The following is a 27,029-nucleotide window of genomic DNA, read 5'->3' as shown; positions in this document are numbered from 1 at the left end:
AGTCTTAACCACTGGACCGCCAGGGAAGTCCCTCTATGGATTTTTAAATCTTTTTAAGATTTTAAGGGACTTTCCTGGTGGTCCAGCGGCTAAGACTCTGTGCTCCCAATACAGGGGAGGCAGGTTTGATCCCTGGTCAGGGAACTAGATCCCACATGCTGCAACTAAGACCTGGTGCAGCCAAATAAATAAATAAATAAATATTTTTAAAAAAAGATTTTGAAACAGTCTTAGAGTGAACTAGTTTGTAAAAATTTCCCAATAAATTTTAATTTGTTAAAAAAGCTTTTTAGTTAAGCTTTTAAGAAACTCAAACTGTACTCAAGTCTTTAGTGATATATGTAAATAATACTATAATACAATGGAATAGATTGATTGTGCTGGTAGAATGAATGGAAATATCCCCTAGCAGGTAGCCAAGAGAAAAATATTTTGACTCCATCAAATTTATCATAAAGACTTTATGTTCAAAACTAATATTCAGGGATTTGAAACAGGATAATAGTTGAATCCCCATGACCTACAGAGAGTCAGGGTCATATAATCTTCCTATGAAGGTAGGATCCCAGGACCATGGATCAAGCCATGCCCACAGTATCACCAAGCAAATAAGTTTTCCACCATAAGAACATGGAGACAGACAAATAATCAAACAAAAGTTAGTAAGTGAAGTTGTATTTTATTCACCATAAAATACTTGTACCTCTTCCTGGGTGGGCAGGGGTTCCACAGGTTCTTATGTAAAACAACAATTAATTAACTAAATTACCATTATAGCCATTGAGGGCTTGAGAAACCACATCCTTGGCGACTGTCTCATAAACCAAGTCCTGGGAGGCATCATGGAGAACTCCATCCAGCTTGAATGACCAGTCTGTCTGCTGGTTATTGACAACTCCTCTCCGAGTATCTTTTTTTAAGTGAATATCAATGGTCTAGGAAGAGAGAGAGGTAGTTGTTAAGAAACTGGTATAAAAAAGTCACTGATAGCCAAGGCCTGACCTGGAGGAAACAGAGAAGGTGAACTTTAGGAAGAACAGGGACTTGCACGTATTCTGGACGACCTTTGGGAGGTGGGAAGGAAGGCACTGCAGGGAGGCCACACACCCTCAAGGTGGAAGGATCAGGAGACTGGAGCACTTGCTGGTTTCAGCACATCTCACCCTAGTGTTCAGGGTGCTGTCTGTCTTGGTTCCCCCATTTCTGATATGGGGTCAAGCATATTTATCACATATCAATATTTATCACATTAAACAAGCTTTAGATAAATTCAATAAGCACAGGGAGGCCTTGAATTAGGCCAGAGAGAATAGCAGGCTTGGTGATAGAGGCCTGGGCTTGAGCCCCATCTCCCTCGTGACTGGCGGTGAGGCCTCCCTCAGCACCGTGGTGAGCACTTACTTCCACACACACGCTATGGGCTAATGTGAGCAATGATGAAATGATAGCCACAGGAAAGGCTCTGGACTCCTCAGACACAGTTACTCACTGGTATTAAATTGAGGGTGACTACCTACTTGTAATCAGCAGATTTTTAGATGCAAAGATTTCTAAAAAATTTTTTTAGAGTTTTAGATCCCTCCATAGCAAGCCACTGTGGCAGCAGCTAGTTTAGAAACATATTGGGTTAGGTCAATGGTAGATTCCAATCTTCGAAATGGGGACTTCTAAAGTAAACAGACTCTCACTGGAATCTTATACTGGCTGCCCTAGTCCAGAAGCCAAGACACAGCTACACGCAGAAAAACTAAGATCAACAGAGAAAGGCTTGGTCTATTCATACATTAAATGCTCTGTGCTTCAATCATCACTGAATCCATGTCCAGCAGGGTGCACTTCACAGCGCTGCATGTGAGTTTCTTTCTGACTGCTAGGACTTTCGAACCTTGAGAAGTTGGCCTTTGAATTCCTCTCTTAATGTCTCCATGCTGCCCATAGTAGATCCGCAGATGTTTGCTGAATGAAAACATCCCATAGTCTCGAGGTGTCCTAAGCCTGTCACAGCCTTCAGAAGAGTTGTCAGGACAGTGGTGGGGACAGGGGGATGGATAGATCTTTCCAGTTCTCTCCATAAGAGTTTCTCCCTCCCTTTGGTAAGTTTAATAATAATCATCTGAAGACATTCCTGTTGAACTTCCTGGGAGATCTGATCACCAGGAAGTTTTATGAGTGTGCACAAACGTCAGCTTCCTGTGTCAGATATAAGGATAAAGGTAAACTTTTTTTTAACTTTTTATTTTACATTGGAGTATAGTTGATTAACAATGTTGTGTTAGTTTCAGGTGTACAGCAAAGTGATTCAGTTATACATCTAACTATTCTTTTTCAAATTCTTTTCCCATTTTGAGATTGACATGTACACACTGCTGTATCTAAAATGGATAACCAACAAGGACCTACTCCCATTAAAAATGAGAGTTTCATGAGTTTCCTCATCAACAACATTGTGGGGGAGTGCTTTGGCCTTGAATGACTCTAGATTCCATCTGAACTTTTACCAATTCTGTCTTGGTCCTTAAAAGGTTGCTTGGAAACCTTAGAGGTTGTAGTGAGGAGGGACAGAGAGATGCCCAGGCAGGTGAAGGCAAACACACTGTACTTACTTTGTTGTCATCTCCATATTTGATCATTTCATGAGCAAAGTCATCAGTAGGTTTGACACGGACAAATGCATGAACTTTTTTCCTAGTACCCATTCTAGCTAAAAAGAAGAAAATAGAAAAATTTTCAATAGTCATCCTCCAACAACCATTAGAACGGAGGTGTCATTCATCAAGAAGATCAGAAAACATGATGTGCAGTCCATGTTTTCCTCTCCCACTGAGAGCCAGTCTTCCTTTTGCCCCCCAGCATTTCAGTGATCTGTCCACAGGATGCTGTTCAACAAGTCCGTGTACTTCCTACTTTACAGGGTGCCTCACCACTCTCCACCAACAACCCCCTAAGAGACCAAAATACAAAGCAAAAAGAATGCTTCCTTTAGTGGCCTAATTTTAGATGTGGTTTCTAGAAATGTTCCGTATCAGCGTTTACCTACACTTTGACTTATTCACTATATTTTCCTCTAAAATACTGACTATGAAATGCATTAGAACTAATTTTCTTTTTTTCATTAATATACCTTACTTCAGATGTAGCACCTCCTTCTCTACCTCCATTAGACTAACTTAGCTCAGAAAAAGATTCCCTGGAAGTACATTTAATCTAGCCCATAGTCTAATATTCTTTCTTCTCTGCCACTCCATTGAGAGAAAAATCTCAGTCCCCTACCTCCTCTGCCTCTCCTAAAACGTAATTATGTATATTCTCATCATTTTCTTTCAGGCAGACACACATATATTTGTATTCCTTCATTTATACTATCACAAGTAATTACCATGTATAATAAAATGTTAAAATAAACATTGAATGTAGCTTCATCGAATAGGTTGAAAGCTTATAGTTATAAATGACAGGGAGGGAGACTTAGGTAAATTAACTTCTTATTATGTGGAGTTTTCGTATAGTGGGAAAGACTTTCTCAAAGTAAGGACCATAAACACTATAAACAGTCAAGCAAGATGCCAACTAGCAGAGATGCTACAAAAGGGATTGTTTGTATTACAGGGAGAGTTAATTGATCTCTAATATCCTGTCCAACTAAAGTATTTCATAAACATTTAAAAAAATTGAATTGTACAGGAATTCCCTGGTGGTGCAGTGGTTAAGAATCCACCTGCCAATGCAGGGGACATGGGTTCAATCCCTGGTCCGGGAAGATCCCACATGCCCCAGAGCAACTAAGCAGTGCGCCACAACTACTGAGCCTGCGCTCTAGAGCCCACAAGCCACAACTACTGAGCCTGCGTACCACAACTACTGAAGTCCGTGCGCCTAGAGCCCGTGCTCCACAACAAGAGAAGCCACTGCAATGAGAAGCCCGCACACTGCAACAAAAGAGTAGCCCTGCTAGAGAAAGCCCGCGCGCAGCAATGAAGACCCAACGCAGCCAAAAATAATAAATAAATAAATTTATTTTAAAAAAAACAAAACTGGGCTTCCCTGGTGGCGCAGTGGTTGAGAGTCCGCCTGCCGCTGCAGGCGATACGGGTTCGTGCCCTGGTCCGGGAAGATCCCACATGCCGCGGAGCAGCTGGGCCCGTGAGCCATGGCCGCTGAGCCTGCGCGTCCGGAGCCTGTGCTCCGCAACGGGAGAGGCCACAACAGTGAGAGGCCCGCATACCGCAAAAAAACAAACAAACAAAAACCCCAGAACTCATTTAGAGTTAATGCTCCACAAAGTACAAAACAGACTTTGAACAGAGACAATGCCTGAGGGTCAGGATGTGTGCTGCATCATGCACTTCTCTTTTGATGTCCCTGACAGCGTTGGGCCAGTTCCATAAGAAATGAGGCATTTGCCCCTAAAATAACCTGTACTTTCATGGGGCAGGGCAGAGGAGTTGAGGCTAAAGAAAACTCCTGGATACTTCTGAAAAAGAACCAGCAAAGGAATTGCTGAATTTATGAAGAGGTAGGGAAACATGAGGGATGGGGAGCTGACTCAATTTCATCTTCAAATTGGTAAATAGCAATACCATCACAGTTGTTCAGAAAGAAATAGCTTGTTTGTGCTACTGCAAAGTGTTCTAACAAATAAACTGATCAGATGGCCAATATTTTTAAAAAGCTAATTTGCAAGACCTTGACTGTTAAAAAATTAATGTCCCTTCACATTTCTAGACACAACTTGTGGTGACCACTTAATTTCCTCATACAATTATCTTAGCTATCATCAAGTGGCATTAAGTATCTCTACAGAAGCAAATTAAATAGAGAAAGGCCCTGCCCATTCAGTTTACAGTTTCAATGAAGTGGGCAAAATAAAACTCTAACCCCTATTACAAACCCTTCAGATGTCACATTAAATAAGCAAACTACTTTCACACCTGCCTACTGTAGAGTGTGAGTCCACTTCCCACAGTCCTCAAGTAATTATTTCATGGAAGTCTTTTCCTGGTCACTGTGGGATCACTCAGATCTTTTAATTTTTAGAAAATGAATCTGTAAGGTATTCAGGTGAGTAAGGATAATGGCTTGTCCAATTTCAGGTCTAAGATTTTTGTTTGCAAAATTGAGCTCTAGAAATAAAAAGCCACAAATAGCTCTAACAGGACTCCCAAACTGAGGAAACTTAAGAGATGATCTCATCTCCAAGTTCACTTTGATCTAGACTTTTGGGAAGTGAAGAGTGGAGAGAGGTGTGCTGACTCAAGCAAACACTAACACTCAATTTCTAAAGTTCTGGGAACCATTCCCCATACCAGTCCGATGGCCCATCCTCCTGCCCAGGGAAGTTAAGATGCTGCCCAGGCTGCCCTCTGAAAGGGACCATGAAGAAGTAGGGTGGTTGCTCAAGCCTCCCTCCTGGCAGCCCCTACCCACAGACAGCCCAAAGGCAGCACAGGCCAGCTCCAAGCATTACCCTCCCCTCAGAGCCTGCCCCTTTTCTGCCCAGCAATTTGCCAACATGCACATGCAGTCATTCTATCTGTGCTTCCCAATTCTCCCCATGCTCACGCCCATGGCTCCAGGCACGCCAGGAGCCATATCCACCTGACACAAGCCTTCTCTATTAACTACATCCCTCCTGCGAATCCAACACCCAGTCATTTGGAGACCCCACGCCAACTTGCACTTACTGAAATAATGCTTGTTACCGTTCTTACACCACATCATTTGAGTGGGTTTCAGCTCCCAAATTAAATTACAAGCTGTTTGAGGGACAGGACTGTGTCTTTTATTTCTTTTGAATCCCCCCTCAAAGTCCAGAACAGTGCCCAGCACAGAGTAGGTGCTTAAGAAATGGTGATTGGTGGTGATGGTCATGACTGGAAGTCAGAGGGTGGCGGAATCTCCATATGTGGGTCCATCTTCGGTCATTACTGAGAGAGTCCCAAAGGGCACATGATGTCACTCGCCTCCCTCACCGCCTCCAACCCCTGAGCCCACAGCCCTTCCAGGAGGACACTGGGTTTCCAGGCCCACTTGCAAGAAGCCAACTTCAGCCCCTCACCACGCTCTCCCTTTTAGTAGGGTCCTTCTCTCTCAGGACCTTGTGGGGAATGCCTCTCCCTCGTGGACACCACCCTTAGATATTTCTGGTGTAAATAAGTGAACCTTTGAGTGGCCACCTAGAGCCCTCTCTGCTGAAAGGTTCACAGTTTCCTCATTTGTTTTAGAGGTGGGAATGAACAGATTGCCACCAAGCACCCCTGAAAGATCAACCAAAGGAGAGGACCAGGTGGGTCCCTATCTTCCAGCGTTCCTGTCCAGAACAGAGGCTCTCAAGGAGAACACTCGTAGCCACCAGCAAGGTAGCAGCATCTGAACCCCCCAAAAGAGGGTCCAAACGCACGTGGCCTTGGACTAAACAAAAGACTCGGACCCAGGCCAAACTGGTCTTTCTCCTTTTTCTAACCCAACATGCTGGACCCCTGTGTGGTGTCTGGGAGGCAGTGGGCCTTGGGACAATTCCTGTGCCTCTCCGGAGCGATTTCCGCATTTGTAAAGCGAAGGGCCGGCATGGCAATCCCGAAGCCTCCCTCCAGTTAGAAAACCGAATACAGAAGAGTCCAGAAGACCAGAGATCTCTGAACCTCAGAGGCGACGTAGGACCCTCGTGGGGCCAGGGAACGTTAGATCCGAAGACCCTAAGCCGCAGCATCGACGCCTCGCCCTCCTCCGCCCGGGTTTCACAGATCAGCGAGCCAAAGCTGGGGGACTCCCGGGTGGAGCGGTGTTCAGATTCCAGCAGCTGCCCGCCGCCCGGGCGGACACCCCCTTTCCGGCCTTCTTTCTCCCCACCCGGACCGCGCGTGACCCCTGCTTACCGCTCCGGAGGCTGGAGCCCTTCCGCAGCCCGACCACTGCATTAGCAGCTACAGAAACCCGGCAAGCTCGGCTGCCGGGCTGTGTACACAGTCGCCGTGGCAACAGGCCGCTTCCGGAGATTCCGGAAGTAGGGGGTGGTGGCGGAAATGAAGTCCGTGGTCCTCTGTTGAGGTACCAGTAAGGCCAGGGCCCAATTAGGAGGACGGGAGATGGGACCGATTAATCTAAAAAGACTGCGGCAGCTGCAGGCGCGAAGCCAGGGTAGGGGTAGCGGGGGAACGAAGGATGCGCAAGAACCAGGAAACGGGGCAGCCGGGCTTCCGGCTCACAGCTGTTTGAGACTACGGCGGCCGCGCAGCTCCGCCCAACTCCAGCCTTGCGCTCCGAGCTGCCGTCCATAGGCGCCCTCGCCCCGCCCAGCTTAGCTTCGAGCCAGCCGGCCAGGCCTGCGCAGTCGCGGCGGCCGGGGAAGATGGTGGAGGACGGCGCGGAGGAGCTGGAGGACCTGGTGCACTTCTCCGTGTCCGAGTTGCCTAGTCGCGGCTACGGCGTCATGGAGGAGATCCGGCGGCAGGGCAAGCTGTGCGACGTGACGCTCAAGGTCCCGGGTGCTGGGCGGCGCGGGGCTGAGGGCCAGGGGACCGAATGGGGAGGGAAGAGAGGCGGGGGATAAGGGAAGAGAGGTCTAGAGCTCAGCGGGGTGGGGAAAGGAGGTTGGAGGGAGAGCGAGTAGGGGAGAGAGGGGTGCTGACTGGGAGAGGGGGATTGGGACTGAGTGGGGAGACGGACAGGGACAGCCTCTCAGCCCTTAGAAAGAAAGGCTGAGAGGTGCGCCGCTGAGGCCCTCGGAGTGGAGACATTGGGGTGCCCGCCTCCCTTTTCTGTCACTCAGACGAGAGAAAATGGACTTGCAGCTCCTCTATGGACGAAGGGGCTGTGGCTCTGTCTACATTCTGATGGGCACTACGGAAGCACCTTTTCTTGCCACTACAGACGTTTCTTTGTGCCCCTCGAAGTTAGCTGCGCTGTGGTAGAGGCATGGGCTTTTCCTGAGGAGTCATTGCTTGCCCTTGACTGATAGATTACTACCTTGTCTCTTAAGAGCTTTTAAAATCTCATCTGGAAATCTTTTGAGGTGGGCAACCACTCTGCCTCGCACTAGAAGGCACACTACCACCACCAGCAGCACCACAAAGGTCTCGGAGAATGGACTGATGGGCTGCGTGGGGAGAGGGCTCTCTTAACCACCTGTTCCCTATTGGCATTCTGGGCGCAAGAGCCAGGCTTCCTCCCGTGCTTTGCATCCATTCCTGCTAGAGAGGCATGCTGTGCTGCTCCTTGGCCAAGCTGTTGAGCCAGGTGGGGCTCTCCAGGCGGGGAGATGCTGCTGCAAACCCTGTTCCCTGTTGGGCTTTGGCTAGAAGGCTGTCAGCATCTGTGAAGGACCCTGTTTAAAAAATAAAACTATGCAGAGATCTGTTTGCTCTTCTTATTTTCGACAACGTTAAGGAAACTTCCTCTTCCACATATTTGAGTCAGACCTCTGGAGACAGTAAAGTAGAATGGTTAAGAGTGTGGCATTGAGAATGGTATATGGTTCAACCAAAGACTAAAAAAAAAAAAAAAAAAGTGTGGCTTTGGAGATAGAAGGATTTGGATTAAAATCCTTGGGAAAGTTACTTAATCTCTCTAAGCATCAGCTTTCCCAGTGTAAAAATGGATGATTCCTAATTCTTCGTATTCATACGAGGATTAAATGAGAAAATTGGTGGTATTCTTTGCATAATGCCTGGACTAAGGTTTTCATCACTATAAACCCCTCCTGAAGGAGATTAGTTTTCCAGTAGAGGAGTGAAGTGGACTGAGAGGGGAGAGCATCTTTAGTGGGGAACCAAAGGGTTTGAGAAAAATGAGCTGGAAGGAAGCAGAGAAAGTAAATATAAATGAGAGATTTTTGTCCACGGTGATTACATGGTAGTAGATGTCGAGGCTACTAGAGATTTGTCAACAAAAGAATGATCTGGTTGTGGCAGTAACACTTGGGGCGAGTGGGGGCGAATTTTCGGATTAAGATTTAGGCTGTAAGGGTAAGCCAGGGAAAGCTTATAAGACACAGAGAAGCAAATAGGGAATGATAGAGTGAGATGGTCACACTACGTGAGTTAAAGCATTGCATTTTGCCTCCGCACTTAATGCACATATAGAGTATAGCAACCCCGTAGCATAAAAATGCTTGTGTGTTTTTTCCATTGAAATACTTTTTGTTCACTCAAAGGGACAAGTAAATTATCAGAAGTGATTCCAGCTGAGAATGCCTGTCTAAATTGCTATATTAGTTTCAAGGATCTGGGACATAAGGACCAGTATAAAGGCATAGGCTAGAGCTGGCCAGGACTGTAGAAAGCTCTGCTTCATTGGTTTTCTGACTATTCTGTGGAGCCTGAGGAGCAGTTCAATGCCCTGTTATGGTAGGGCCCAGAGAGAGGCCACGCAAACCAAGCTCTGCCTCATTTCACTCCCCTTCCCTAGAGCTGCTCTGTGAAATCTGTTGCAGTCTCTCTCTCTCTTTTTTTTCTTTAATTAGTTAATTAATTAATTAATATTTGGCTGCGCCAGGTCTTAGTTGCGGCATGTGGGATCTAGTTCCTTGACCAGGGATGGAACCTGGGCCCTCTGCACTGGCAGCACAGAGTCTCAACCACTGGACCATCAGGGAAGTCCCTCGGTCTCTCTTTTTCAAAATAGAGTCTTTCCTGAAACTTCTGGTGATTCCAGACTTTCTTCCAAATAAATAGAAACTGAAAAGCTGGTTGGAAGCTTTTTGGCATGGGATGGGTTTATTGATTAGTGGGCCTCCCAGTAGGGCTGTGGTTCTCAAACTTTAGCAGACATTAGAATCACCTGGCAGCCTTGTTAAAAAAACAGTTGTTCAAACATTGTTCACCCCAGAATTTCTTATTCAGTAGGTCTGGAATGGACCTGAGAATTCACATTTCTGATAAATTCCGCAGTGATACTACTCCTGGTCTCGGGCCACATCCTGAGAGCCATACCTGTAAGGTGGTGGACCTGTCCTTTTCTATGGGATATGTTCAGAGTCCATGGATCTTCCTTCAGGCTTCTGCCTACATGGAGTAAGCCTGGCTGTTATCATTCTAGGAGCTGATAGTGGGAGGGGACTGGGAGCTCTTGCTTCTGTATGCAGACTTTCCCTTAATCCCCCTGAATAGTACCACTTCATGTCTTCCTTGGTGCTCTGGTTGCCCAAGTCTGGAGTCTCTGGTTCATCCTGTCCAGAGAATAAACCTCCAGACTTCTGCTGGGGCAGTGACAGGGCACTTGCCTGGGGCAGGGAACCAGTACTGCCTGTTTACAGCCTTCCTTATGTTCACACCTTCAGAGGAAACCTGTATCTTCAACAGTTGAGTTTTGGAGGGTGTTCTGGAGTGACTTGCCATCTAGAGCACTCAGTATTCTCCATATAAGTCCGTTACTATCCGTTTGTCTGCTTTTCATCTTCCAAAATACGGTGACATTTCTAATCTGCTCTCTCAGCTTCTTTGTACTTGGGAGCTTTGCTATTCCTTGATTGTCAGTCTGAGAGGTAGCGCAACACAGACTCAAGCCAGATCGCCTGGGTTTGAATACTGGCTCTGCCACTTATTAGCAGTGAAAACTTGGACAAGTTCCTTAAATGCTGGTGATTCAGTTCCTTCATCTGTAAAATGGGGATCATCACCTACCTAGTAAGAGTGTTGAGGATTCCACTAGTTAATGCACTTAAAACAATCATGTAGTAAATATTCAGTAAGTAGAAGATATTTATGAATAATAACTTAATGGGATTTCCTATTAAGGGGAAGTGGAGATAAATGCATGTGTTCTGCCTGCCATTTTGAATTCGTTTTAGACTCGGTTTAATTCTAGATGGTTTTATCTAAACATTATGTTCATTGCCTTAAAAGCATTTGCAAAGCACTGATCTACTTCCATAGCTTGCATTTTACAGATGAGGACCAAGCCTAGAGGGAGAGGGGACTCATCCAAGGTCACAAATTAAATGGGGTAGAGCTAGAACTAGAGACTGGACTCCTGGTGTCCAGACTCCAGGTCAGGTGTTCCTTCCTGCTCTCCTGTTGCCTCTTCTATCAGTGACAGTGACTGAAGTGATTTCAGCTGCTACCATTTGAATTAATCTACCTCAGGTCAATTGTACTCATCCTTAACAACATGTCACCTTTTCTATCTTTCCAAGTTTTAGGGAGAGTGTGACAGCATTAGCAAGCATGCCACTTTCTCAAAATTCACTGCCAACTCTTGAACCTTGCTTAATTTTCTTTTTGGAAATATTTGAAATTTAAATTCCTTAGATGCCTGTTGGATAGTTAAGTAGAGGCATAACAGAAAAGAGTAATATTGATATACTGGATTTTTTAGAATCACATTTTATATCTATGGTGACTCGAACTTCTTTGAGAAACTGAAAGCACTGAACTCTCTCCCCAGAAAAATGCACATACTTACATATGTGCAAACTTTTGCATTCAGTCATAAGAGCAGTTCCCCTGGAGCCCACCTTTGGATCTTGGGTTATGAATAGAACTGAGTATTATTCTTCTATTAGGAAAAAAGCCCATGTCTTTTTCCTTGGCAAATCATTTTATCTTAAAGGTTAGAAGGATAGTAGTGCAAGACTTCTTGGCAGCCTGTAACATAAGACTAAGTCTGGGTAGAGAGGTTTGCAGTCACAGAGGCTCTTATCTCCTCTTCCCAACAGTTGGTTTCATCCCCTTTCCTCTGGGCTACCAGGAGCCCAGTGCTTAGGCCGCATCTGTCATGTTCATCTGGATCCAGCAAATTGGGCAAACTCCCCAGATGCAATGCGTGTTCTCCACAATCTCTTATTCATGAGATTTAGACTCACCAGATTCCTATATTTCTATTCTTTCCTCACATATCCTTTCTTTTTCTTTATTTGTGAGAGCAGAATGGGATCACCGCATATACATACTATTCGCTGACCCATAAGCTTAGAAGAGACAGGAACCTCCTCTACACACACACACACACACACACACACGCACACACACACACACGCACACACACACACACGTTTTGCAACCACTAATAAAGGGTTCCTCAAAGATCTGCTGGCATCAGTCTTCCCAGCATTTTCCCAAGGCCCGTGCTAAAGTTTTGAACCCAGATCTGAGAATTTAGCCTTAAGAAGGAAATATCTTTTCACGGGTGAAAGGCACAGTATTAGAATATTTCCTTTTGCCCCACTGAATCCAGGTACACAATTTTCACTGAAACTGACTTCAAGAGCCTCACATTTGAGTGTGGAATCTTGCTTAATTTGCTGTCATGCTGATTTTGTGATGAAAGAGTAGGTGGAGAAGGATGTCAGGAAGTGAGGTAAGGACTTGTTGATGCATGCCATTTTTATGTTATGTGTAGTGTGGTGAGTTACACGGGTGTAATTATAGAGCTAGAATAATCATATTAAAAGGAGCCATAGAGGTCTTCTATCAAAGCCATCCATTTTACAGGTGAAAAAACCCTGAGGCTTAGTGATATTAAGGGATTGCCCAAGGCACAAAGCTATATTATCTGAGATCCAACACAGCTGTTTGGTGGAAGCTTGCTTTTACATCCTCTGTCAGATTACTCACCTGCCCTGCTAATGGTATAAAGCAGAGCAGGGAACAAACACCATCTGCAGTGTCATCTGTGAGCATGGAGGACAGTGATGTGTATGGCCAGATGCAACACCACTGTTCTATTTCAGGAGAGAAGACAGATGCAGGCTTTTTCTGCTAGTTTTCTGGACATATGAATTTTTGACTGTTTCGATTTGGAAATGACACTGTATTGGGAGATATTGTGCCTCTGAATATTGCTCATTCCCGGGGCTTTCTACTGTCTTTCTTCAGGTAATTGTGTTTCATTTTCAGCCTTGCCTCTTCTTAATGAGTAATTAAAACTAAGGGCAAGAATGTGCTCCTTTAGAGCATGTGCACACATATCACAATGTGCACTTGTGATATGAATTCATATCAAAAAGTCAGTTTTGCTCTTTTTTCTGTGAGTTACGTTGTAGGTGATGCTGTTAAATTTGGATACCAATTAGATGAATGAGAGAGTTTGATGCTTCCTGACACGTAGGTGGGGAAAGAGGGTTGGAGATTGTATGGTTAGGGCACTCAAGGTGGCTGTTCTCTTGCTCTCTGTACATCCCCTGCCCGGCCAGGGCCTGCTTCACCTGTACCCTACTCGTATGACTGACCTTCCTACACTCTTTTCCCCACCCCAGCTGGTGATTGTTCTTATCAAAGGAGCTGGGAGGGGTGTGCCCCTCTGCTGGTTTCCGTGGTAACTAATGAGCCCACCTGACGTCAATTCCCCTATAACTAGCAATCTCCCCTTCCATGTGGGAATGAAGACTGCCACGCTGTCCTGCCCGCTGTCTGCCGCACACGGTGGGGTGTCACTCCGGGACCTTGCTTCAGACACGTAAGGTCCCCCATCCATTACACCATTGATGTCTCTGTTGCTGCAGACTCCGGGCTCTTTCTTTGGTCTTAAAGCTGGACAAGTGCAGGCCATGTTGCCTGTTGTGTGCAGTCCAACAGAGGTATCTTGGAAAATCAGTTAACTAGCTGAGCAACATTCATGGCATTCATTCTGAGGCTTCTGGAGCTTTGCCGTCCAGTTGGGTGAATTGAAGAAGCCTGTGTTTGGGGATGCTTCTTACTGCAGGTGTTTCGTCTATTGTTTTCTGCGTGAGATTCCATTGTTTGCCCCTTGGCCGTGCCTGGTTCAGCTTGTGGGCTGGTTGATGGAAAATGAGACCACAATGTTTTTCCGAAGATGTGTTCCTGTAGCCCCCCCTGAATTACAGGTATGGCATCTACCTTCCTACTTTTGGTTTGTTGACTGTTGGCACTCACATTGCCTTCTTGGCATAGAAGCCAGCCGGCTTCCCCACAATCAGTTTAGGCCTTTCCTACCCAAACAGCTGATCACATCATTACTTGTTTCTAGGTGGGGAGAAGAGAGAATGAACCAAGATGTGTGAACCAGGAGTTGGCAAGCATTTTCTGTAAAGAGCCAGATAGTAAATATCTTAGGATTTGTGGGTCATACAGTTTCAGTCGCAGCTACTCAACTCTGGTGTTATAGCACTAGAGCAGCTGTACACAGTACATAAACGAACGGGTCTGGCTGTGTTCCAGTAAAATTTTATTTACCAAAACAGGTGTGGGCCAGACCTGTTGCCTTACCCATATTGTATACTGATATGGCCTTTGTAAAGTTTAAGGTTTTTGGAGTAGATTACAGTTGCTTTATTGCCCCGGCGTATACTTCAGAAATTGGAAGCATCTCTTGTTAAAGAGTACGGGTGAACCAGAAGTGAAAAACTTTCTTCTTCCAGCTTACTGCAGGTGATCATGGGACTGTCCTGGTCGGTGACTGAATAACTGACATAGGAGAAGTTACTGTTATATTTTGCATCTCATCTTTAAAGTCTTGTAGCTCTGCTGAAGCTTGAAGCAGACTATTCCAAAGCATTAACTAAAGACACCGTGCTCCCTTTCTGTCTTAGTTGAAGCTGAGGATGCTTAGCTGCTTGCACAATGGCAGGCCAGAGGAGACCGTGATGGCTCCTGTGTTCCAGTGGACCTGAGCGGCTGTGTGCAGGGCCGTGAAGGTAAGGGCCAGAGTTTGGGCTTTTGGCAGGCAAAGTAGATCAGTAGTTCAGGTATGGCCCAACTTTCTGGGCAGTGTGCTGCATATCTGATGAGAACACAAAAATGCTTTTTAGAAAATAGGCTCAAGAACAGATATTTGTGCAAGCATGTTCATAGCATAGTTGTTCACAATATGCAGAAGATGGAAGCAGCCCAATGGTGGACTGCATCAGTGGTTGAATGGATAAAATGTGGTACATTTTGTTCCATACGTACAATGGAATAATATTCCATATACACACTGGAATATTATTCAGCCTTAAAAAGGAAGGAAATTCTGACACATACTGCAACATGGATGAACCTTAAAGACATTGGTCTGAGTTTTGAAATAAGCCAATCACAGAAGGACAAATATCGTATGATTCTTCTTAAATGAGGTAACTAGAGTAGTCAAATTCATAAAAATAAATAGTAGAATGGAGATTTCGCAGTGCTTGGGAGAAGGAGGGAATCGGGAGTTAGTGTTTAATGGGTACAGAATCTCAGTTTAGGAAGATGAAGAAGTTCTGGAGATGGATGGTGGTAATGGTTGTACAACAGTGTGAATGTACTTAATGCCACTGAACCGTACACTTAAAAATGGTTTAAATGGTAAATTTTATGTATATTTTACTACAATTAAAAAAGAAGAGAGAAGCTGAAGAAGACTTGTTAGCAAGTGGGCGAATGAGATTGCTCATAGTGCTTTGTGATTGGAGAGACACTAAAAACAGAATTTGTCTCTGTCCGGATCCACTGATCAAAAACATTTCATGCTAAGGAGTAATCTTCTTTAGCTTTTGCAGTAAGCTGCTTCAGCTGTTAAGAGCCACATTTTATTAGCTCAGCCCTGTGGCTGCACTTCAAGTGGTCTCTTAAAAGGAATTGACTTCTAAGAGATACACATTTAAGTGATGCACACATATTATAAGCTTATTTTTCCTGTACTGATTTGTAAAATCTGAATGTCATGTAACCTTTAACAGAGCTATCCTGAGGATCAGCGAAACATACTGTGCTAACCTGTCTTCCACTGAAGGTTTGTTGGCATAGTTTACAAGTTACAAATGACTTTCAGATCTTTGCTCCAACCGCTTATTTTGGTCCTAAACACTAGACCTGCATTTCCATTTGTCCTGTTGATCCTTATGCTCATTAAGTCTAAAATGAAGCCTCTTTCCCTTCTCAACAATCTCTTCTTTTGTTCCCTTTGTGTAAGGATGGCACACCATCCATCTAGTCATGTAGGATTGAAACTCCGGGATTGGCTTTGGCTCGTCCCCTCTCCTTTAGGTGTATTTGTGGCATTTATCATAATGACAGTTACATAATTATTTACAGTATTGTAACTGTGAGAGCAGGGGCTGTGACTGAATCGTTTACTGAGGTGTCTGCATAACAGGTGCTCAGTAACCCACTGTCCTAATTCAGACCCTCTTCACCTTTTACCTAACCTGGGGTTTCTTTAACTCTAGCAGCTTGCTGAGAATTCTTATAAACCCTATAGGGGATGATCCTGGTATAGCTAAGGGATTGCTTTTCAGCTCTGATCATGTCATTCTCCTGCTCTGAGTGACTTCCCTTTCATTCTCATTCAACAGTGTATCAGCAGATATGTCAGCGCCTTCCATGAGCCAAGTACTGTCCTAAGTGCTGGGGCCGCAGCAGTGAGCAGAGTAGGCAGAACCTCTGTGAGTGTGAGCTTACCTTCCAGCCTGGGGGTGTGGGGGACAGGACGACACAATAAACAAATGAATAGATATAAAATGTCCAGTGGTGATGCGTACTATGGAGAAAAATAAAGGACCATAAGGGGACTGAGCGCTGTTTTCTCAGAGGGACCAGAGCCAGTCTCTCTAAGTAGAGACCTGAAGGAAGGGAAGGAGGGATCCATGAGTGTATCTGAGGGAAGAGTATTCTAGGCAGAGGGAATAATCAGCACAGCTGAAGCAGGAGCATAGTTGGCATTTTGGGGAAATAGCAGGCAGCTGGTGTGATAAGAATAGCGTGACCCAGGAGAAAAGGGGAAGGACACAAGGTCGGAGAGGTAGCCCCAGGCCCAGCATAATTCCTAGTACAGTACAGTACAGCTCAGTAGATACTTGTTGAATGAGTGAATGAATGAATGAATGAAGCTAGACAGTATTTATTTATTTATGAATGAGTGAATGAAGAATCGGCAGGGCAGGGTGAGTCTTAGAGGTGTATCTAAGAGAGGTAGGATGCATTTTCCATAGTTCATGAAGCAAGCACAGCATATCGTTTCCATTTTTCCCCTTCTTGTCCGTTCAGGAGAGATAATGGTAATGGCCAGAGCAAGAAAGACCAATTCTGGCTTGTTGTTGAAGGAACGTCTGTTCTTCCACACCACAGAGAAAATCAGAGGTTAGAAACTTGTCAGGGGAGCAGGAAGTAGAACAGAGCTGCTCGGCTCTTGGTGGTTTTCAAAGGTGGTCCTACCCATGTTGGGTAAAGCTTGCCTTTTTTTCCACATGTCCATAGGCTATCACTTTAAGTCAGCAAGACATCTGGGAAGAGCCATGGGGTAGTGGCAGTGCAGGAGCAGCAGCTGCTGGCTGGTTTTCTCTAGGATTATTGGAAGGACTGCTGATTTAACTGAATCTCTGATTATTCTAAGCTGCTCACAGAAATCTGTCACTGCCTTCTGTGAGATATAAGAGGGAGAAGCTTAAGGATGTTCTGTTGGTGTCGACTGCCACTCTGGGTGAATTTTCTAGGATCTCCACCTGTGTTCTTTTTTATAAGTTTATTTATTTTTGGCTGTGTTAGGTCTTTGTTGCTGTGCGCGGGCTTTCTCTAGTTGCGATGAGCGGGGGCTACTCTTTGTTGCAGTGTGCGGGTTTCTCATTGCGGTGGCTTCTCTTGTTGTGGAGCACGGGCTTTAGGTGCGCAGGCTTCAGTAGTTGTGGCTCGTGGGCTCTAGAGTGCAGGATCAGTAGTTGTGGCGCACAGGCTTAGTTGCTCCGCAGCATGTGGGATCTTCCCAGACCAGGGCTCGAACCCATGTCCCCTGAATTGGCAGGCGGATTCTTAACCACTGCACCACCAGGGAAGCCCTCCATCTGTGTTCTTGATAGTCCAGTTCCTTCAGACTTGGCCCCTCTCTGCCTTTCTCCCCTAGTTGCACACAGTCTCCGCCTGCTGGCTGTCTCTAAGGACCTAAGCTCTCCAACTTCTGGGGCTCTGCTCTAGTATTCCTTTGGCTTGGAGTACCCACTCACCTTGGCCAGCAGAGTCCTACCCACGCTTTAAAGCTCCTTTTGTAGTTTTCTCTTCTTAAGGGGAGAGAAGCGGCCAAACACTCCTTCCTCTCTTCTCCTAAAGCACTTTGCATTTGTGTCTGTTCAGCATTGTCTTGTGGTCGAAAGTTTGCTTGCCTGACTCCCTGCCAACCTGTGTTTCTGTTGGGCAGAGACCTGTGCCATCTTCTTTCTTTTGCCGTATCACAGTGGGGAGTTGTGTGAAATCCCATCTCTCTGAAGTTTGCTCATTCCTCCAGGTGCAGTTAATCTCTCCCTCTCCCACTTTAACCCCTTGTTACTCAGAGTATTGTCATTGCATCAGCATTGCCTGAGAGCCTGTGAGAAATGCAGGATGTCGGACCTACTAAGCTAGAATCTGGTGATTCTTACGTCCTGTGCACCTGAAAGTTGGAGAAACATTGCCTTAACACTTTGCACCTACCCCCCTTAGCATACTGAGCAGAATGTAGGTGTGTTAAGAGAGTCTTTCTCCACCTCTAGATGTTGAGCTTTGGAAGCACGTGAAGCATCCATTAGTTAACACAGTACTTGGCGTGTTTCAAGTGTTGAAAAGTGTTTGCTGAATTACCCTCAAGGGCCCCTGCCATTATGTTCGAGATGCTCCTTCAGTCAACATATTGTTGAAGTGCATTTAGCTGTGCATGGTGCTTTGCTAGGTACGTGAGGCACCCTGCTATGAGTAGGAGTCAGCCCCTATCTTTGGCATTTAAAGATTGGTGAGAGAGAGAGCTACCCATCAGTTAACTATGAGACAAGGCAGAGTGTGATTAATTCTGTAACTGCCCCGGTATCACCAGAGGCCTGAGGGAACACCAGAGAGACGGCAGTTATTTCCAGTTTAGAGGGTTTGTGATGGTTTCATGGAGAGGATGGTGTCTGATTGGTACCTTGCAAGATGAATAGGACTTTGACAGACAGATATGGTAGGAAGAGGCATTCCATGCTGGGGAGAGCCTGTTCAAGGGCCCAGGCATGAAAGTGCGTATGCAGGATGTTTCTTGAACAGGTAAGACATGGAGGAGCAAGGTGGAAGGTGTGTTTGGGGAGGTGGGTTGAATGCAGACTGAACTCCTTGAATTCTCATGGTCAGGAGTCTGAACTGGTAAGAAACATTTGCAAATCACATGCGGTTGGTACAGTTAGATGTTGAGTGGTTTCTGATGACTCCTCCCTCCTGTCTCCTACTTACCTCCCATTCTACCTTGCTGGACATGGGTGAGCCAGGGAAGGGTTTGGAAGAGGTGGGGACAGGCCTGAGTGTTTAGCCAGCTCTTCACTGGCTCTTCCCGTGGGACCATAGCCCCAGGTCTTTTTTTAGTGCTAGCTGGTCAGCCACTTCCTCTCTCACCCCCTTCCTGAATCACTTACCCCGTGGGGCCCCCTAAAGCAGAGACACCCAAGCTCCATCACAGAGGGTTTCACGCAGTGTGCTTTAAATGCCATCAAAACCCCAGACCAAACCAATTCCATATGTTTCATTGTACTTGTCATCTGTTTCCCGGCCCCATGGGTTTGTGAGGACTAAACATTTCTGCGTAGAGTAGGATGGATGAGCATCCCTCTGACCATGTTCTGGGCTGGCAGGCAAGCTATCCAGCATTCAAGATGAAGTGACACCCCTGCCACCCCATTTCATTACATGCCACCTTGTTAGACATGCACCTGAACTAGACAACTGTGGAGTGGCTTATTTCTTCCAGGGTTGAGAATACACTGTTAGCTTGGAAGGCAAGCCCTCTGCCAGTTGGCCCCAAGCCTTATCATCTTTTTCTTGAGGCTTTTACTTCAACTAATAAATTTTCAGATAAGGTTAGAGAGTAACACTCCTGATGCTTTCTGTAGTTAAGGGCCAGTGCCTTCCTCCCACCAGTTCCACCAGCCCTGAGCCAGAAGACCAGGATTAAAAAGCAGAGGTGAAACTCATAGAAGTTTTGTTATCTTTATCTCAGATGAAGGACTGAGAGCTACCTTTTAGATGAAATCGTTTTAGGATTCATTAAGAAGACTCGAGAATGAGGCACTAAGTGCTAGGATACAATCCTTTCCATGGGAAGAATATTCAGCCTTGATGCAGAGACATTCATTAGGGACAACATAGTGTGGTATCTTGTGTGCTAGAGGCTTGTACCAAGTGCTACAGGAAGGGGAGAGCTGACTGCCTGGAAGTCAGGTTAGCCCCTCAGGAGGGAACATTTGAGCTGGATCTTCAAGGATGAGGAATAATAATTCACCAGGCAGAAAAGTAAGGGATAAGGATCCAAGCAGAGGGAATAGAGCGATGTAAGGGAATTGGCAGAGGCTTGGAAGAGAGGCCTGGTGGAGAATAAAACTGGTTAGGGTAGATTGGTGCCAGTTTAGAATTTGGATCTGACTCAGGCAGTAGGGAGCTCAACAAAATGGAGACTGACACGACCAGACTCAATTTTAAATCAAGTTGATTCATTCAGAAACTTCATTCATTCAACATATACTGAGTGTTAATTGCTAGACTATTCCAGGAAACATGAAAGATTGCTCCCTTGGTGGGACTCGTGTTTTAGTAGGATAGGTAAGTTCATATTGTCAGGCAGCCACCATTTGCTCTTGTCAAGGTTACCAGTGACCTCCACTTCCACGATGTAGAGCTATTCCGTGACCACAAAGATCTATCTCCCTTGTGCTACCCCTTTATCATCAGGCCCATCTCCCTCCCACCCACCATCTCTAATCGCTAGCAACCACTAACTTGTTCTCCATATCTCATTTCAAGAGTGTTGTATTTGACCTTTGAGATTGGCTTTTTTCACTCAGCATAATGCATTTGAGGGCCATCCAAGTTGTTGTATCGATAGTTTTTTCCTTTATAGTTCTGAGTGGTAGTCCATGGTATGGATGCACCACGTTTTGTTTAACCACTCACCCACTGAAGAGCATTTAGGTTCTTTCCAGTTTGGGCGTATTACGAATAAAGGTGCTGTGAACATTCATTTACAGGATTTTGTATGAATGTAGGTATTCATTTCTCTGGGATAAATGCCCAAGACTACAACTGCTGTGCCACATGGTAAATTCATTCTCAGTTTTAGAAGAAATCACCAAACTGCTTTCCAGAGTAGCTGTACCATTTTACATTCCTACCAGCATATGTGAGTGCAATGGTTCATTGTGTGTGTCAGCTTGACTAGGCTTTGGTGCCCAGTTGTTTGATCAGACACCAGTCTAGATGTTGCTGTGAACATATTTTTTAGATGTGATTAACATTTCAATAGTAGACTTAGAGGGGCTTCCCTGGTGGTACAGTGGTTGAGAGTCCGCCTGCCGATGCAGGCGACACAGGTTCGTGCCCTGGTCCGGGAAGATCCCACATGCCGCGGAGCAGCTGGGCCCGTGAGCCATGGCCGCTGAGCCTGCGCGTCCGGAGCCTGTGCTCCGCAACGGGAGAAGCCACAACAGTGAGAGGCCCGCATACCGAAAAGAAAAATAAATAAATAAATAAATAAATAGTAGACTTAGAGTAAAGCAAATGACCTTCTGTAATGTAATGGGCCTCATCCAATCAGTCTAAGGTCTTAAGAGCAAAAACTGAGGTTTCCCAAAGAAGAAACAGTTCTTCCAGGTTGCAACATAGAAACCCTGCCTTTATTTCCCACTTGCTGGCAGATTTCAGTTATTTTTTGTATAAACTGAGGTTTATGTCAAAGTTCCTTTTTTTGCCTAAAGACGTCCAATTGCTCCAGTCCTATTTGCTGAAGAGATGTCTTTCCTCCATTCAAGGTACACAAATGCTTGTGTACCTTTGTCGAAAACCAGTTGGCTGTACCTGTGTGGGGCTACTTCTGGGTTCTCTGTTCTGTTTCATTGGTCAGTGTCCCTATTCCTGCACCAGTACAGCACAGTTTTGCTTATTCTAGCCGTCTGTGTAATAAATCGTGAAATGGGTAGTTACTCCTCCCACTGTACTATTTTATTTTACCTTTTTCCCCCATTGTAACTGTTTTTAATTGTACAATTCAGTTTCATTAAATGTATTTACAATGTTGTATAGCCATCACTGCTATCTATTTATAAAAACTTTCTCATCACCCAAAGCAGAACTCTATAAACATTAAGCAATAATGCCTCAATGCCCCTTATCCCAGCCCCTGGTAGCCTTTGTTTTATTTTTTGTCCCTATGATTTTCCCTATTCTAGACCCTTCATATAACTGGAATCATAAAATATTGTCCTTTTGTCCCTGGTTTATTTGGCTTAGTATAATGTTTTCAGGGTTCATCTATGTTGTAGTATGTATTAGAATATCATTCCTTTTTAAAAAAATAGTCTTTTGTTTTGTTAGAGCAGCTTTAGGTTCACAGCAAAAATGAACAGAGCACAGAGGTTTCCCATACACTCCCTATTCGCACTGCACACACAGCCTCCCCCACTATCAGTATCCTGCACCGGAGTGGTACATTTGTTATAATAGATAAACCTATATCGAGACATCATTATCACTCAAAGTCCATAATTTACATTAGGGAGCACTTTTGTGATAAATGTGTGTCATATGTTTATTAAAAACCATATTCTGTGGGCTCCCCTGGTGGCACAGTGGTTGAGAGTCCGCCTGCCGATGCAGGGGACACGGGTTCGTGCCCCAGTCTGGGAAGATCCCACATGCTGCGGAGCGGCTGGGCCCATGAGCCGTGGCTGTTGAGCCTGTGCATCCGGAGCCTGTGCTCTGCAACGGGAGAGGCCACAACAGTGAGAGACCCGTGTACAGCAAAAAAAAACCCCATATTCTGTGCCCTAAAACTCTGCCCTAAATGTCATCTGTGCTCCACCTATTAATCCCTCCCTAACCCCTGGCAACCAGTGATCCTTGTACTATCGCCATAGTTGTGCCTTTTCCAGAATGTCATGTAGTTGGAATCATACAGTATGTAACTTTTTAAGATTGGCTACTTTCACTTAAATATGCATTTAAGGTTCCTCCCTGTCTTTTCATGGCTATAGTTCATTTCTTTTTTTTTAATTAATTAATTTATTTATTTTTGGCTGCATTGGGTCTTTGTTGCTGTGCGCAGGCTTTCTCTAGTTGCGGCGAGCAGGGGCTACTCTTCATTGTGGCGCGTGGGCTTCTAATTGCAGTGGCTTCTTTTGTTGCAGAGCACGGGCTCTAGGCATGCGGGCTTCAGTAGTTGTGGCACGTGGGCTCAGTAGTTGTGGCTCGCGGGCTCTAGAGCGCAGGCTCAGTAGTTGTGGTGCATGGGCTTAGTTGCTCCGCGGCATGTGGGATCTTCCTGGACCAGGGCTCGAACCCGTGTCTCCTGCATTGGCAGGCGGATTCTCAACCACTGAGCCACCAGGGAAGTCCTAGCTCATTTCTTTTTAATGCTGAAAAATATTTCATTGACCTGATGTACCACAGTTTATTTATCCACTCACCTACTGAAGGACATCTTGGTTGATTCCAGGTTTTAGCAGTTATGAATAAAGTTGCTATAAACATTTATGTGCAGATTTTTATGTGGACATACGTTTTTAACTCCTTTGGGAAAATCCCAGGGAGTGTGATTGCTGGATTATATGATAAGAATATGTTGAGTTTTGTCAGAAGGTGCCAAACTGTCTTCCAAAGTGGCTTTACCATTTTACATTCCCACCAGCGATGAATGAGAGTTTCTTTTGCTCCACATCCTTGCCAGCATTTGGTGTTGTCAGTGCTCTGGATTTTGGCCATTCTAGTAGATGTGTATTTTTACCTCATTGTTTTAATTTGTGTTTCCCTGTTGACGTGGTGTGGAGTATCTTAATATGCTTCTTTAATATGCTTAGTTGTCATCTGTGTATCTTCTTTGGTGAGATTTCTGTTAGTCTTTTGCCCATTTTTAAATTCAGCTGTTTTCTTATTGTTGGATTTTAAGAATTTTTTGCATATTTTGAATAACAGTCCTTTATCAGACATGTGTTTTACAAATATTTTCTTCCAATCTGTGGCTTCTTTCTTGATTTCATTCTTTTTAGTGCTCAGTGATAATCTGTTGTATGTATATACCATGTTTTGTTTATCCGTTCATCTATTGATGGGCACTTGGGTTGTTTCCATCTTTTGGCTACTGTGAATAATGATGCTATGAACGTGGGTGTACAAATACCTCTTTGAGACTCTGCTTTCAGTTCTTTTGGATACATACCTAGGAGTGGAATTGCTATGTCATATTGTTCTGTGTTTAACTTTTTGAGAAACCACCAAACTGCTTTCCACAGTGGCTACACCATTTTGCATCTCACCAGCAGTGCACAAGGGTTCCAGTATCGCCACATCTTCACCAACACTTGTTATTTTCTGTTTGGTTTTTTTTTCCTTTGATAATAGCTATCCTCGTGAGTGTGGTGTGAAGTGGTGTCTCATTGTGGTTTTGATTTATATTTCCCAGATGATTAATGATGTTAAACATCTTTTCATGTGCTTATTGGCCATTTGCACTTAATTTTTGTTAAAAATTGTTTTAGCTGTTTTTGTTCCTTTGCCTTTCCATATAAATTTGAGAATAATCTTTATATCTATAAAAATAATCTTGCTGGAATTTTGATAGGAATTGCATTAAATCTGTACACCAGTTTGGGGAGAATTGATGTCTTTATTGCATTGAGTCTTGTCATCCTTGGACACAGTATGTCTCTCCATTTATTTAGATCTTTGATGTCTTTCATCAGCATTTGTAGCATCTAAGTCCTCTAAATCAGCTTGTTGGATTTACACTGAAGTATTTACTTTTTTGAACAATTATATAATTATATTTCAAATTCTGGTTTACACACGTTAATGGATAGTATGTGGAAATACAGTTGATTTTCTATGTCAGTATTGTGTCCTGTAGCCTTATGTACTGTGACCTTGCTGAACTCACTCATTAGTTCTAGGTTAGTTCTGTGTGGGGTTTGGTGTTTCTGTGTGGGGTGGGAGTTGGTAGATTGCTTTGGATTTTGGACATAAACTGTCGTGTCATTAGCAAATAGGGATAGTATTATTTCTTATTTTCTAATGTGTATTCCTTTTATTTCATTTTGTTACCTTACTGCACTGGCTGGAACTTCCAGAACTGTGTTAAATAGCAGTGGTAGGAGTAGACATCCTTGCCTTTTTCTTCATTTTAGGGGAGAGCATTCAGTCTTTTACCAGTAAGTATGAAGTTAGCTAAAGTTTTTTTGTAGACATTCTTTATCAAGTTGAGGAAATTACCGTCTACTCCTAGTGTTTATCATGAATAGGTGTTGAATTTTGTAATATGCTTTTTCTACGTTGATTGAGAGGATCATGTGACTTCTTTTTCTTTTAACTTGTTAGTATGGTGGGTTATATTGATTGAGTTTTGAATATTGAACCTGCCTTGGATCCCTGAAATAAACTGTACTTGGTCACAGTATATAGTTCTTTTCATATATTGCTGAATTCTACTTGCTAATATTTTGTTAAGGGTTTCTGCATCTATATTCATGAGGGATATTGGTCTGTAGTTTTCTCTTTTTTTTGTACGATCTTTGTCTAGTTTGGGTATTAGGCTAATACTGGCTTCATAAAATAAATTTGAGTTGTCCCCTCCTCTTCTACTTTCTGGAAGAGATCATTTAGAATTGGTATTAGTTCTTTTTTAAATGTTTGGTGGAATTCTCTAGTGAAACCACCTGAGCCTGGAGACCTTCTTTTCAGGGGTTTTAAAATTACAAAATCGATTTCTTTATTAGCTATAGGGCTATTAAAATGATCAGGGTCTCATTTTGGAGGGGGAAGGGGAGGGGGAGTGTGAGCTAGGAGTAACATTTCTTCAGTCTACTGTTCACACTTACAGAGGAGGACACTAAGTAGCCCTAGCTCCTGTCCATCTGACCTCAGGCAGGCCACATACCCCAGTTAAGATGGGGATTCAGATGCTGGGTTTGGCTATCCCTATCCAACATTACGATATTTTTCTCAGAAGATAAACTGCTAGGAATTCGAAAAATGAGTCATCCATGCAACAGGTACCTGTTGCCCATTTCTGCATCCCCCGCAGTGTTCCCAGTCAGTAAAACACTGTGTTTACTTTATGCCTGTGATGCCTGTAGCGGATGCTGTCACCCTGGTGTTTTCACACATGGGATCCTTTAAGACCTAACTGTTGAGCAGAGTGGGGGCCTTGAGGCACCACCAGGGTGCAGTCAGAGCCGAAACCACTTTTAGTTAGAGCCCATCTATTAAGATCAGGAAGGAAGGTCCCCCTTTCCTGCATTTCCCCAGGGCTTTCTCCAGACCACAGTGCTCAGAGCTCTGGCTCTTAATGGCAGAACTAGCCTCAGTAGTCTAGACCAATCATTTATTGGCTCATGTAATCAAACAGGAGAAAAGATAGGGTTGATGATGGGCCTGGGGGACTGAAATGCTGCTAAGACTCGTCCCTTCTGTGGTCAGCATCCTTCTCCCACTGCAGACTGCTTCATCACACACGGAAGGGGATGGAGCACCCGATAGCTCCTTGGTACCTGGAGGGATTGTCCCTCTTCCTTCTTCCTTATTTGAAAAATCCTGAGGAAGGGTCTAATTGGTAGGGCTTAGGTCATATTTTGTATAGTGTGGTGGGAATGAAGATAGAAGACATTCCCAGAAGAAGGTAAGGCACACTGAATACAGCTGACATGAGGTAGAGTCCATAGCTAGTCATGTTTGTTTGGAAGGTTTTTAGTGGCAAGTATTGAAGCTACAAGTGTTTCTGTTAACCTTCAAGTAACCTAAAACTGTTAATAGATCATCATCATCGTACTATTATAGATCATTCATGGTTAATATATTATTATAGCAGTATTAATACATAATTAATAGCTAAATTTATACTACATAGCTATATAGAGATCATATGATATCTAGTTGATAGTAAATAATAATAATAGATTGTTGTACTAGCCCTCAAGTGTTGTGGTTATTTGAAGATTTACTGTACCTACTTATCTATGTAAGAAGATTTTGAAGGAAATGAGTAGAAAAATCACAGTGCCTCCTTCTCTGTCTTCCATATCCTTTTGTAAACTTAACTGAAAGAACCTGCAGTCCATTTTGACTATAACTTTTAGTGAAACTGCCTTTTTGTCTACAGGGTTAATTTATTTTCACAGGGAATTGTTGATTTTCTGGGCAGCTATT

At 44.2% G+C, this 27,029-nt stretch overlaps 2 protein-coding genes across 5 annotated transcripts in view; one reads left to right on the top strand and one right to left on the bottom strand.

Annotated features, from left to right (window-relative positions):
• Positions 1–6,983, bottom strand: part of KIF9 (kinesin family member 9) — a 47,537-nt gene extending 40,554 nt beyond the window's left edge. For all 3 annotated transcript variants that reach the window (XM_082637969.1, XM_082637970.1, XM_082637971.1), the window contains exons 1-3: positions 6,873–6,983; positions 2,604–2,701; positions 770–935 (exon numbers count right to left, since the gene is read on the bottom strand). In XM_082637969.1, coding sequence (XP_082494095.1) covers positions 770–935; positions 2,604–2,696 — 259 coding nt within the window. In that variant the 5' untranslated portion in view covers positions 2,697–2,701; positions 6,873–6,983. The remainder of the gene's footprint in view (positions 1–769; positions 936–2,603; positions 2,702–6,872) is intronic.
• Positions 6,984–7,148: 165 nt separating this feature from the next.
• The window catches only part of KLHL18 (kelch like family member 18), a 54,745-nt gene continuing 34,864 nt past the window's right edge, over positions 7,149–27,029 (top strand). Inside the window, exon 1 of one of the 2 annotated variants that reach the window (XM_082637979.1) lies at positions 7,149–7,474. In XM_082637979.1, the coding sequence (XP_082494105.1) occupies positions 7,346–7,474 (129 nt within the window). In that variant the 5' untranslated portion in view covers positions 7,149–7,345. The remainder of the gene's footprint in view (positions 7,475–27,029) is intronic. The other variant, XM_082637976.1, reaches the window with a different exon arrangement.

Source organism: Mesoplodon mirus, assembly GCF_964341445.2.
Source record: "Mesoplodon mirus genome assembly, chromosome: 12".
NCBI lineage: Eukaryota > Metazoa > Chordata > Mammalia > Artiodactyla > Ziphiidae > Mesoplodon > Mesoplodon mirus.
The sequence above is the reverse complement of the archived record's forward strand: the minus strand, read 5'-3'. Positions and strand labels throughout refer to the sequence as shown.